The 13,512-nt window shown below is 36.7% G+C and overlaps 2 protein-coding genes across 5 annotated transcripts in view; one reads left to right on the top strand and one right to left on the bottom strand.

The window, feature by feature from the left end:
• The window catches only part of cdc42bpaa (CDC42 binding protein kinase alpha (DMPK-like) a), a 66,124-nt gene extending 59,347 nt beyond the window's left edge, over window positions 1–6,777 (bottom strand). For all 4 annotated transcript variants that reach the window (XM_065254068.2, XM_065254042.2, XM_065254051.2 and 1 more), the window contains exon 1: window positions 5,586–6,777. In XM_065254068.2, coding sequence (XP_065110140.1) covers window positions 5,586–5,763 — 178 coding nt within the window. In that variant the 5' untranslated portion in view covers window positions 5,764–6,777. The remainder of the gene's footprint in view (window positions 1–5,585) is intronic.
• A 4,906-nt stretch (window positions 6,778–11,683) lies between these two features.
• lft2 (lefty2) lies at window positions 11,684–13,158 on the top strand. Its single transcript, XM_065249062.1, is given in 5 exon segments — window positions 11,684–11,948; window positions 12,131–12,232; window positions 12,235–12,376; window positions 12,473–12,724; window positions 12,831–13,158. Coding segments are annotated over 5 exon segments (1,089 nt in total).
• The last annotated feature ends 354 nt before the right edge of the window (window positions 13,159–13,512 follow it).

Genomic DNA, 13,512 nt, shown 5'->3' on the forward strand with positions numbered 1-13,512 from the left:
TAGAATCTGGACCTTCTTTTGATAGACCCGCCCCCCACATACACAACCCAGACAACAATGTCGGTTAGTAGACACGCCCCTTACTGCTGATTGGCTACAAGTGTGTTTTGGTAGTGGGCCCGACTCCCTTTTCCGAAGTGCTTTTCAATAATCATGCACCCCGCCTTTAAAGGTCTGGGTTGTTAAATGAAAAATTGATTATTCAAACCCCACATCAATGTGCTTTTGATATCCTAATGAGTTGTTGCCCAAAACGAAAGCAAAAATACAACATGATGAGAGCAAAAGCATATCTATTCCATCAAGAACTACTGACCACATATGTACTAACTTATAGTCCGCTACCTACGCTGATAAATCGGCTAATATTGGTTATAACGTGATATCAGTCTACCACTGCTAAGTAGCAACCAAGAGTGAACATTAAGCTCTAAAAACACTTTGATTTGTTGATATGGAATCTACAAGCATTGCTTCGTTGGAGGTCGGCATAATTCCATGTAAACAATGCCATGAATATCAAATGAAAACACCATGTTAGCTGTCCTTTTATAGGGCATTAGAAAGAGATAGAAAGCAGACCACCTGCGACCGCCGACATTCCCTTTAAAATATCAAACAGGGAAAGCATATAAAAGCTATTTACAGAGGCCGGTTTACAGATCAAGCTCTCCTCAAGAGAACCGAGAAACAACTGCAACTTACACGAATCAACAAAGGTCTAGAGTCAAAAAGCTCTCTGTGTATATATCAATGTTACAGTCCCCAGTTAGAAGGGACACAGGACTGCAAATCAAATAAGCCACGCCATCCATCTAATGGAATACCCAGGAGACCTGCATTAGGAGACCATATAAAGGCAGAGAGACTGGTAGGATCATTAAAACATGATTTCCATAGAGGGAAAGAAATGCTGAAAGCCAATAAGTGACATTACAAAGACCTCAGATATACAGAGTAAGTGCAAACCTGTGAGTTTAAACCATGTTCTGTTCTACCTGATCATAAAGAGCACATTGTTAATAGTTGGTTATGTTTCAGGCAAGTTTTCATATATTGCTAAATGTATATCTAAATGAGGTTCATTTAGGTTGAGATAATAATGGCCTGGTTTCACAGACAAGACTTAGCTAAAGCCAGGACTAGGCCTTAGTTCAATTAAGATGGTTAAAGAGTAACTAAACCCCTGGTCAGAGCCTGACTCCACCCACTGGCAATATTTGAAAAATGCAAGAAAAGTGGGCAGATCCCAACGAAGATAGAGGGGACGAACTAAGCTCGTATCAAGTGTGTGGTGAGATCGTAACAAGGGCGTGGTGAGCTTGAACCTGCTTACGTCACGAGTCATTTTTTGGACCCAACATCCAATAGGAAAATTCAACTGCAGTAGCCACCGTTTAACCTGAAGAGAGCAGCACTCAGACGTTTTTACAGCATATATTGTAGTATTGAAACATTTTATATCCAAATGTCAAAAAAACTTACTAAAATCAATGAACAGCACTAATAAAGCATCATTCTTACAGATCAGTAACTAAAAAAAGTTGGTTTAGGATTTAGTTACTCTTTAAGCATATTTTATTAACATGCCTTAGAAAAATACATTTTTGGTGTGTATCTTGAGACAAATCAATGTCACTGGCAAATTTAAGATCTCTCAGTGCCAGTCATAATCAGTTGAGACAGCTCAAACATGTGTTTTAGTCTAGGACTAGCAGGGTTTCCCGCAGCACTTGGCAGTTCGGGTGGCCCGCCTTAACTAGGACGTAAAAAAAAAAAATTTGCTGCACAAAAGTAGGGCTGAACGATACATCGAATTTTCATCGTCATCGCAATATGAACACATCGCAACAGACAGCCTTGACGCGATGAATGAAGGGAAAACGGTGAGCGCATGTAATGAACGTTTGACCCGTCAGGTTTAGTCCTGAAGACATGCCCTGCGTCCCAAACCGCATACTTCCATACTATATAGTAGGCGAAAAGCACTACTTCTCGTACTCTTTGCATACTATATAGTATGGAAGTAGGCAGTTTGGGGATGCACGGATGGTTTGCGCGTTCAGGGGAACCCCCAAGTCAGCTAAGCTCAGATTGATTTGTGAGGTGTCAGTTGCGACGCTGTGCCTGTTAGCAAAAATGATAGCGAGAAAGGAGAGAATAGTGAGGAAAATGTGTTGTCAGACGAAGACCTTGTGGTAAAAAGGAACAGCACTTCAGCTGGAATTATTTTGGATTTAGGAGAGATGACGCCGCAAACACAGGTACTGTGGAAGCGGTGATTCACATATATTGCGTCTATTGCGCGCTCAAGTTCATTATTTCAAATGTATGTGCGCTCTGGAAGCGCCATGGTCACGACTCGCACGCGGTGCTACGCGCTCTTTATTTCCAGGTATTTCAAAAACATTTTAACTTTTCAGAATGACACATACCCCTTTGATTGTCACCCCCCCCTCCCCCGCAAAAAGTGCTTTTAATACAGCTTCTGCTTTAGCCAAGGTCTTAAAATGCTGTCATATGCTTGGATCTATTTTACAAACATAAAACCCACAACAAAATGTGCAAATAATATGACAGTCGCTTATTCTCAAGACCCATTGCATCATTAAATGTAAACCCATGATAAAACATGTATTGGTTAACACTGCTAATGCTTTATACTGATACCATTTTGTCAAAATGACAACAACAGAACAAGTCTGCTTCTAATGCCAGCTTGTGTCCTGGACTGATAAACAAGATTTTTCCATCCCCAAATTCATACTGGCTCTGCCAATCACAACACACGATTTTCCAGAACAAGTGATGGCTTGCAATAATTCAGACGCAAAAAGGAGTGAGTATAAAGAAAAGCCAGCGATCAGGATTTAACATTTGAATACGAGAAACCTCCCAAAGTTCATACAGACTAAATCCCAAAATATGAGACCTGTTTGACCTGTTACAAAACTCAACAAGTAAAAATAACAAACTTAACCAGTAGGTTTAAAAGCTGTGAGGAAAAAGCAGATGATGTTGTGACTACTACGCAATATAGACACATTCAACAGCCTGGGCTGTCAATTCAATGCAGCTGTCCAGGGAAACTCGCTGTTCACGGGGGCTTCTTGAAATACCACAGGGTAGCTGCGATTCACTGTTGACCGAGTCAGCCCTTTTATTTTTATACAGTTGGGTCTGAACCGCATCTGTGACTTGCACATTCCAACATTTGCCTTAAAAATAAAGAGTCCTCCCTTTCGAATAAGGATTAGACAGAAAACACTGTGCCAAGCAGAAAGCCCATGAATTAATCAATGAGTGTTTTTATAAAGCAAAAATGGACAGATAACTTTAAAATTACCTTACTATATTCAAATAAATGAAAATAGGCAATGCAAGAAAATCAAACTGAGTAAGCTGACAAAACACTTACACCAGTAAATAAGTATACATGTAGGGGTGGGTGATAAATTGCCTACGATTCTCATGCGTATCTCATCAGCTGGTTTGTGATTAGTAGTAAATCGCCATAACCTGCTTTCAGATGGAGCGGCATTTACTACACAAAGTCGTATTTCACCTAGAAGCTCTGAAAAATTGCCTACATTATCGGAGGCAATTTGTCCACGATTATGAACGCGGTTTTGCCTAGCTTCCCTGTGAAATAGTACTCTGTGTAGTAAATGCTGCTCCATTTGAAAGCAGGTGATGGCGACTTACTACCAATCATGAAAACGGCTTTACTGGTGAGATATACATGAGAATCGCAGGCGATTTATCGCCCACCCTAATGCAGCGTCTTAAGTTTGCTTATTATCTGCAATTTTCTTTTTAGAGAAATCACGCGCATGCATTTATTTTCTGATTTGATCATAAACTACGCCGTATGATGTGCTGTCCTATTATGCTGGGGAACAATCTCAGCTTCAGCTCGAATAGTGTGGAGCTCTCTGATCTTTGCTTCATTGCAGTTAGCAGACATTTCTCGTTGTGAATGTTTATACTAGGTGCATCATGACTTCTGTTTCTAGGGATGGAATGTTTGCAAACAGCATTTCATTACTGAGTCATTTAAGGTAGAGGCAAGTCACGCCACAAAATAAACGTATACATGGCACACAATCTTCATGTCATGTAGTGCTCCAGACTTTTCCTGCTTAACTAAAAAAACTTAACAAGTTTAAAATCATTTCAATAGTTGAGGTGTTTCATATGGTTCCTAATTAAACCTGCAAAAACAAAACTCAGGCACTATACAACCTATTATGCTTTATATACAAGGCTATATTACTATCACACTTTCCAGTTTATTCAATTATTAATGTACGCTGGACTGACTCACGGGAGAGTGTGACCAACTTCCTACCACGGCAAATAAAATGAACGTCATATTCCACGCCAAGACTGATGTTTTTGTATTATAGAAAAGAGGGAGAATTTATGTGTCATACATCTGCAGTGTTATTCATGTCATGGCATGGTATGACCTAAAGGTCTTTATTCTCCCTTACACAAACAAACTCTATATAATCTTTCCTATAGGGATCTACAAGTTTGATCAATTACCCAGACAGTGAATAGCACAATCTTCAGTGTCAAAATACTTTGCCAAAGGCCAAAACACTATAGATTTTTCTCATACTTTTTAAACTAACTCTTGGAGATTAATTTGCAATGGTTTTTTTACCCCAAAAACATACAGTGACAATATACTAACAAATAACAAAGTTCCATTACTTCTACACCCTTCCTATTGAACACCTATGATAAACTGCTCAGCATGCTGGTATGATGGCTCAGTATTTCACAGCATGTTTCTACTTGATTTTTCCAGGGCCGTACATACACACCTATGATTCAGTGTTGCCCAATGTGACTTAAGGACAGTTGTTGCATTCACAGCAGTAAAATCCGCTCATTATGACAGCTCTTTAAAAAAATACCACCATCTGAACAAACTTGGTCAAAGTATGTCAGATTTACAAGGTGGTCCGGAAATGAAATGCAATGAATTAAGATGGCTTAAATGTTAAATAAAATGATTTAAGATGGTCTGAATATGAATTGCATCAGTTTCATATGGTTTGAACAAGAAATGTATTGGTTTCATATGATTTAAACTTGAAATGCATTGGTCTTATACGATTAAAACTTGAAATGCATTGATTTCAAATGGTTTAAATGCATTGGATTTTTATGGTTTAAACTTGAAATGCATTGGTTTCAAATGGATAAAAAAGAAATGCATTGGTTTCATATGGTTTAAATGCATTGCTTTCAAATGGATTAAAAAGAAATGCATTGGTCTTATATGATTAGAACATGAAATGCATTGGTTTCATATGGTTTAAACTTGAAATGCATTGGTTTCAAATGGATTAAAAAAGAAATGCATTTGTTTCATATAGTTTAAACTTGAAATGCATTGGTCTTATATGATTAGAACATGAAATGCATTGGTTTCATGTGGTTTAAACATGAAATGCATTGGTCTCATGTGGTGTGAACATAAATTGCATTGCTTTCATATGGTGTGAACATAAAATGCATGGTTTACATACGGTTTAAACAGGAAAATAAACAGACAGCAGATGTCTTACCCCATTCTAAAAACTCTGCTATATTCTTTTCTCTTCTGAGTGGAGAGTTGATGCATTCATCATATAGGCAGATGAGAACATCCAGAAGAGATTCCAAACTAAAACACTGTCCATTAGACTGGACAGGACCATCCAAGATGAGTTTCTCCAGCTTTTTCAAACGCACTTCTCCAGACATGGTTCCAAAGCAGAGTGACAGTCCAAAAAACGTTCAATAAAGCTCTCTTTGTATCTTGTTAGATATCAATGCAAATACGTCAAATCCTTGGAGGGGCTCAGTGCAGACTTACAAGTCAAATGTACCCATAAGCACAATAAAATACAGGCAGAATCTGCATTAAATGCGAAATCAAACTTATATTCAAATCAAATAAAAACTTTTCACTACATTTTTAATCTAGTACTTAAGTGTCAAAAGGAAGAAACAATGCTTACAAACGAATGCCCAAAAACTATAGGCTAGTTTAGGGCATTTATCCACAAAGCCTGTGCACTTTGTTTGTAAAATAATACTTTTTTCTTCCGTAAATATTGATTTGTCTATAGTTTATGTGCTTTATTCTGTAGCCACTTGAGCTAACTAACGTTAGCTAAATAACAACATCATCTCGCGACACACTGACTCTGTTGACCGTTTCTCTCCCATGTAAATAAAAAGAAAACCCGTATTAACATCAGCAAATACTAGTGTCTAGACATGCCAATCATCTAGACATTAAACTTTCCCCAATGTGTTAAACTTTAATTGGTTTAAAGTAACTGATGCTAATGTTCCGGCTAATAAAGACGTTCGGCTAACAGGCTAACTGATTTTAGCTCGTCCTGTGGGAAATTTTTCCTTAAAAACAAATTAAACTAACATGTCATGACCGACAAATCAGATATACGGACGTTTAATGCGTGGAAAAGACGTATCGTGTATGTTTATATCCAAAGAAAGTGAGTTTAGCGAAGTTTTCCCAAGGCACCGAGTGAGTGTCGTTTAGTTTTCCACAGTTTTAGTCCTTTTCCAGGGATAATTCCTGATGAAATAAGTCCTGAGCGCGGGGTAAAGTCCGTCTGAGGAAGATAATGATGGTGGTGATGAAGATGAGGATGGTGATGTGGATGAAAGGTGACGGGGGTAATTCTGCTTCATCTGCCCGCCGCCGTTCAGTCACGGTGTCTGAGGAATGATGCGGAGAAACATGGCGACTCCGGAGGACACGCGCACGCGCGCGTGCGTATATACACACACGCACAAACACACACACACACACACACACACACACACACACACACACACACACACACACACACACACATAAATAAGATATTCTCTCACACATATACTCTAATAACTCACACACACAAGCATACTAAAAGCTACACACATTCAGATACACACATGCATACATAAAAAGACGCACTACTGAAACACAAATTGAAAGTTTTATGAGAGTTGTATAGATTAAAAATGGTGCTAGGTTGGGGTCTATGTTTGTATTCAGTGTATTCAATTTTTTATGATTTTTATACTTTATTTTATTTATTCAGCCGTGCTTTATTCAGCTGTGTAGTTTGATTGTAAATGTCTAACCTATTTTATTTATTCAGTACATTGTACAGTGTATAATACACAATATGTAATTTATATATGTATGAATTAATTCATATGTGTGAAGTATATATTGATTAGGGTAATCTGGGGTTAATACCTGATGTCTGTCTGTCTGTCTGTCTGTCTGTCCGTCCGTCCGTCTGTCTGTCTGTCTGTCTGTCTGTCTATGTATGAACCAAAGATCACTCCTTTAAATTGGGATTTATAATTTATTCAAATATAAAAGAGTTCTGTTTGTGATCTTTAAGGTTTTAAGGATCTGCTCTTATATGCAACAACTGGTAAATTTGGTTCAGGTTTTGGATGTCAGGGTTTCCCTTGTGGACAGAAAAATCCCATCATCGTTTCCCGAACACTCGTTTACATACAAAACTGTAAAGCAGCGCCACCTTTTGGTCAAAACTAAAAATGTGCATTTAAAGCAAGAGTTCATCCTAAAATGAAAATTCTGTCATCATTTTCTAATCCTCGTGTTGTTCTAAACTTGTATTAATTTCTTTCTGATGAAAACAAAAGAAGATATTTTGATAAATTATGGTAAGCATATAGCTGATTGTAACCATTGACTTCCATAGTAGAAAAAACAAGTACAATGGAATTTAATGGGTACATGAGGATGAGTAAATTAACCTTTAACTGCCCCCCATTTGAGTGTGTGTGTGTGTGTGTGTGTGTGTGTGTGTGTGTGTGTGTGTGTGTGTGTGTGTGTGTGTGTGTGTGTGTGTGTGTGTGTGTGTGTGTGTGTTGGGGGGGTGAAAAGGTGATCTAGACCTTCAAATTACTATAAATCTGGCATTCTTTGATTTAGAAGCAAAATCTTGGTCTCTTTTTAAAGAACACATAGTTTTACACTTTTACCACTATAGTTTTACACTGAAGTGTTTAAAGTTGTGAATATTAAACAAAAATAGTTATACCAGTTTAAATAATAAAAATAATGCAATAAAGTAATTATTTTATATTTAAAAATCATAAAAAAGAAAATTTTTCACTTTCAAAACACAACAACAATACAGACACAAGTCTCAACTAGTTCTGAACCAAATTTCAAGTTAAAATCACAAAAGAATTAAGTTTCTGTCACACTTTTAGTGGTTTTACCAACAAAGGCCACTAGGTGTCAACGGTTGGCTGCATTATCTTGTCACCAGTTAATAAATTACTGTCTCTGCATTGTTTTTAATGCAAAAAGGTTTTGAAATATGAAAACTACATTCTTAGAGCTTTCCAACCATACAGGTTGTCAAGTTTTTTAAAGATTCATATATTAATTTGAAGATTATTACTATTATGAATTAAATTCATACCTACACCTATGGAGTCAGTAACAATTAACAAAAGGACTATACTATTTCTATCATCAAATGGCTTTGAAATATGAAAACTACTTTCAAGAGCTTTTCAACAATATATAATTGGTCAAAATTATTTCAAGTTTATAGGGTATTATTAGTGTTATAAATATATAATAATTCAAATGTATTCTTCTGGGGTGAGTGAAATGATGATCATACAATTGCTATCATCAAATGAAATTTGCCTTGAAATATGAAAACTACATAGAGCTTTCCAACAATATATAGACTAGTTTCTCAACGTTATTTCAGGTTTATATGATATTTACAAATAAATATAAAATTTCAAAGTGTTGTGACATTTTAGAAAATGACTCTTACTACGTACATTTTTTTTTTTTTTTTTTTTGCAAAATGGTGTTGAAATATAAAAACTACATTCTTAGTGCTTTCCAACGATATATAGTTTGTCAAGATTGATGTAGGTGTAATCTATGAAATTATTGTTTTAAATATGTAATGCCAAACGTCCACCTGTGGGACAGTGACAGTTAAAGGGTTAAAACCTTTATTTATTTATATTATAAAAATGATATTATTTATATAATGTATTCATTGCAACTTTTTAATTAGTTGCATTGTTTTCTTTAAACCAAATTGTAATAATTTTACAGAAAAACACCATACGTCAAAACGTGATTAAAACAATTCATGCAAAGGTCTTCAAAGACTTCACTGTTAAGGAAGCAAATCCCGACTGCGTAGAAATTCTTCGTCTGGTTAAGTGCATAAGTTAATTTCATTTCTAATAGTCGTGATAGTGGATCAAATAAAGTCCTAGCAGTAGACATCGGCGACATGTGAGCTATGTGGCTAATGTGGGCCAGTTTCAATGAACACATTCAATAATGCTCATCATTAACACCTTTCGTGTTTATTGGGCTCTTGATTAAAAGCAGTAAAATACAGGACAGTGTTATTGTTGGTTTAATCCTTCTGATCCCTTTTCATATGCTATTGGAATATGAGAAATACCGCTTTCAGTCTAGATCATCTAATTAATGGATCTGCAGCGTCGATAAATCAAAGAAAGTCGATTGGCAACACCACACCCGTTAAAACAGCCGTCTATATAGGTATAAATGATAGTTTAACCTAATGAGTCATTGAAAGTCGAAGGCCTAAGATCTTTTGTTATGATGCTGTGTATTCAAAACAATAATCCTCAATACCATTTTAATTTGACTGTCTCATGAAAAATCATGCAAGGACAGAAAGTTTGTTAAAGGCTCTTTTATAATTTATTAATGACTGATCAAAGATTTAATATCATTTAGCATAATATTTTTATTCACATTTACAAAAATGTCTGACAAACAGTCACTGATCTAATAAATACATTTATGTAGACATGTAGATTCATTAAGTAGTTAAATGTAATACTTAATAGTTAAATTTCAATCTATGTATGCTTATTTTTTATTTTTTTTTCTATACAAATTTGTAGTCTGTAGACCACTACAACGTTTGTGCAACAGAAAATTAGATGTTAAAGGGATAGTTCACTTAAAAATTAAAATCCTGTCATCATTTACTCATCCTCATGTTGTTCTAAACCTGTATGATTTTCTTTTTTCTGATGAACACAAAAGAAGATATTTTGAGAAATTATGGTAAACACACAGCAGATAGTGACTGTTGACTTCTATAGTAGGAATACAAAAATATGATGGAATTTAATGGGTACCATCAACTGTTTGCTTACCATCATTTATCAAAATATTTTCTTCATCATTTATCACAATTCTTCCAAAATATTTTTTTCGTACTATGGAAGTCAATGGTCACTATCTGCTGTGTGTTTACCATCATTTCTCAAAATATCTTCTTTTGTGTTCATCAGAAAAAAAATCATACAGGTTTAGAACAACACGAGGATGAGTAAATGATGACAGAATTTTCATTTTAAAGTGAACTATCCCTTTAAAGGGACCATACGGCCTGACAATAAACCTTTTATGAACCATAATTTTTCAGTGAAGAGGTAATGTTTGTAACAAAAGACATGATGGGAAAATAGAGACTGTGTAGAACAAATATCTATGGAAAATACATGGAGAAATGATTTATTGAAGTCAGCCACTGGCTTTAATCAGTGCACTTTTCTTACTTCTTATAGACACAGTTAACCATTATTAAAAGAGAAACATTATTTTTGCAATCATTCATTCAACTTCTTTTAGAACTTTTCCAAAAACAAAATTGAATTGAAGGCACAAAATTAATAAAATGTAAAACAGTGTGTTAATTTGTCGTGCCGTTGACTGCTTGTTTGAATAATAATAGCCATGTTGATTCGTAAACATTGGATTATACCCGTCTTACCATCCTGACAAACAGCGTCAGATAATAACACAATTACCATGAAACCATGGCTGTGTAGCGAGTAAATTTGCTTAGCTGTCTGACATGACATGATCCATCATCAGCCGTTCCTGTGGCGTCATTGTCTGCTGTCCCAGGGCAACCTGCAGCCCCAATACACAAGTACAGACTGAAGTGAGTTCAGTCTCCTCTGTTGGTAGGACTGAAGAGGTCTGAGCAGTCTTGCTATAGTAACAGATAATCACCCCCTTGAGAAAACTCCTTCCAATCCACATCCACCCTTCTGAATCTACCGCCTCTGTTTGTGGAATAATGGGTCTCTCTTATAAGACAGCAGGGGTGGTCATTTCTCAATACACTTTCCTCTCCAAAGGTTTTTACCAAAGATGGGTAAAGTTGGAAAATAGAAAAGTTAAGGACAGAATAAATGTGATTAAATATCAAATAAATAATATTGGCATTGACACAGTGGTGCATGTTTATACTAAAAGCATAAAGAATGAATTTATATGCATATACATTTATTTGCAACTACATCATCCCATCTTGGTAAAATACAGTAAAAAAAAAAGGGTTAAACTGACAAATACACATAAAATACAATACAGGGTGATTTTTTAAAAGCAAAAGTCATGAACAACAATAGCTGGCCTAATTGGGACATTGCTTTGAAGAGTGTCTTTTTTAGGTTGCCTCCCCTTTGTCAAGGTGTGAAAAGCCAGACGGGATGCGAAGGGGGGCAAATGTATTTAAGCAACGAGAGACTCCATCAGTCAGTCAGTCAGGAGAGATACAGTCGCATCACCACCAGATCAACCATGGCTTTGCTCATCCAGCTTTTCGTTTGTGCCACACTGATCTCATTCACAGAAGGATTCGACCATGAGGATGTGAAGGAGGCTTTGCTACAAAAACTTGGATTAACCGAACTTCCCAGGATTCAGAAGAGAGATTTGGAAAACATGGTCATTCCAGCTCATATCAAGAATAAATACATGTCTATGCTGAAACTGCATAACACGAGAAAGAGGAGATCTCTGCCAAGTTTGGCAGGAATCCTAAGAGGCATTCATGGAAGTGCAGGTTGGTTACATGTTTTAAATGACATTTCATTTTTTCAATATTTAGATATGAGCTAAGAATAATGAGTTTCTTGTCTTTACTAATGTTGACCAACTAGAATTAAAAACCTAAATTTATTTGCTGCATCATTTAGTGCATCTGTCATAATAATAGGGATCTAATTTTTGTTGTGCACTTCACAGATATAACAGGAGAAGTCAAGTACTCTGACACAACTCGACAGCGTCTTGTGTTTAACATGGAGGAGAGGTTGCAAGAAAACACTGAAGTTACTATGGTAGAACTTAACTTTACCAGACAGCCGTGTCGAACCCATCCGAATCAAAGCGAAGACACCACCACAGGCCCATTAACCATGCCAGAGTCAGTATCTACTGGGTGGAGGTGTTGGGAAACGGCTCTAACAGAACATCACTTGTCGACTCAAGGTATGTCCATATACCCAATATGCATAAATAATATATAAATGACATCTTCAAATGCATGAATAGAAACTCATATGTCCACGTTTGCCATTTTAATAGACTGGTTCCTATCCACGAAACTGGCTGGAAAAGTTTTGACGTGACTCAAGCGATTCACTACTGGTCTAAATCCAAGAAGAAAGCACCTTTGTATCTGGAAGTGTGGACTGAGGGAGAGAGGCCTGGTAGCTATGCAGCCGAGATGGCCAAAAGGGTGCGCTTCGCGACACAGGACCCAAAAGAGAACACCCTGGAGAAAGACATGGGTACACCAGAACTTGTGCTCTACACCCTAAACCTGGATGAATATGGGTGAGTGTTGTATTTAAACATGACCTAATATAGTTTTGGGATATTGTGCAATGCAATTAGCATGATTTTAGTACGATGCTAAAATTTCTTATTTTCATTTCAACAGATCCCAGGGTAACTGCAATTCCAGTCCAAACAGCAGCAAGTGTTGTCGTGAAGAGCACTTTATAAACTTCCGCGAGCTCACCTGGACACAGTATTGGATCATTGAGCCGGCCGGGTACCAGGCGTTCCGCTGCGCAGGAGGATGCAAGCAGCCTCAGCGCGGTTTCTATGGTTACGGGCAGAGGACATGCGCTGTGATGGAGAGTGCGCCGCTGCCCATGATGTATCTGGTGAAGAAAGGAGATTACACTGAAATCGAAGTGGCAGAATTCCCAAATATGATTGTTGAGAAGTGTGGATGCTCCATGGACAAAATCCCATCACTATGAGACTGTTTTTGCTGTTTGCTCTCAGTAGAGAGGTGATATAATGATGCGTGATGTTTGTAAATACACTGAAATGTCTCGTGCTTGTTCAACTGAGACACGTACACGTTTCCATACCCCACTGAGCACTTGAAAATAAATGTATTTATGAATTATTAGTCTATGTAATGGCCTGTTGAGTGGTTCGTGTGTGTTTTTCAAATAAAATAACTAATCTCATAATTCACGTGTGTGTTTATGCTTTTCAAAATGAATATAAAATTATATAACAGCCAAAAGGCGGGTTGCCAATGCCAAAATAAACATTTACATATAAGCATTTAGCAGACGTTTTGATACAAATCAATTTACAAAATA

Source organism: Paramisgurnus dabryanus, chromosome 17 (genome assembly GCF_030506205.2).
Source record: "Paramisgurnus dabryanus chromosome 17, PD_genome_1.1, whole genome shotgun sequence".
In the NCBI taxonomy this organism is placed as follows: Eukaryota; Metazoa; Chordata; class Actinopteri; order Cypriniformes; family Cobitidae; genus Paramisgurnus; species Paramisgurnus dabryanus.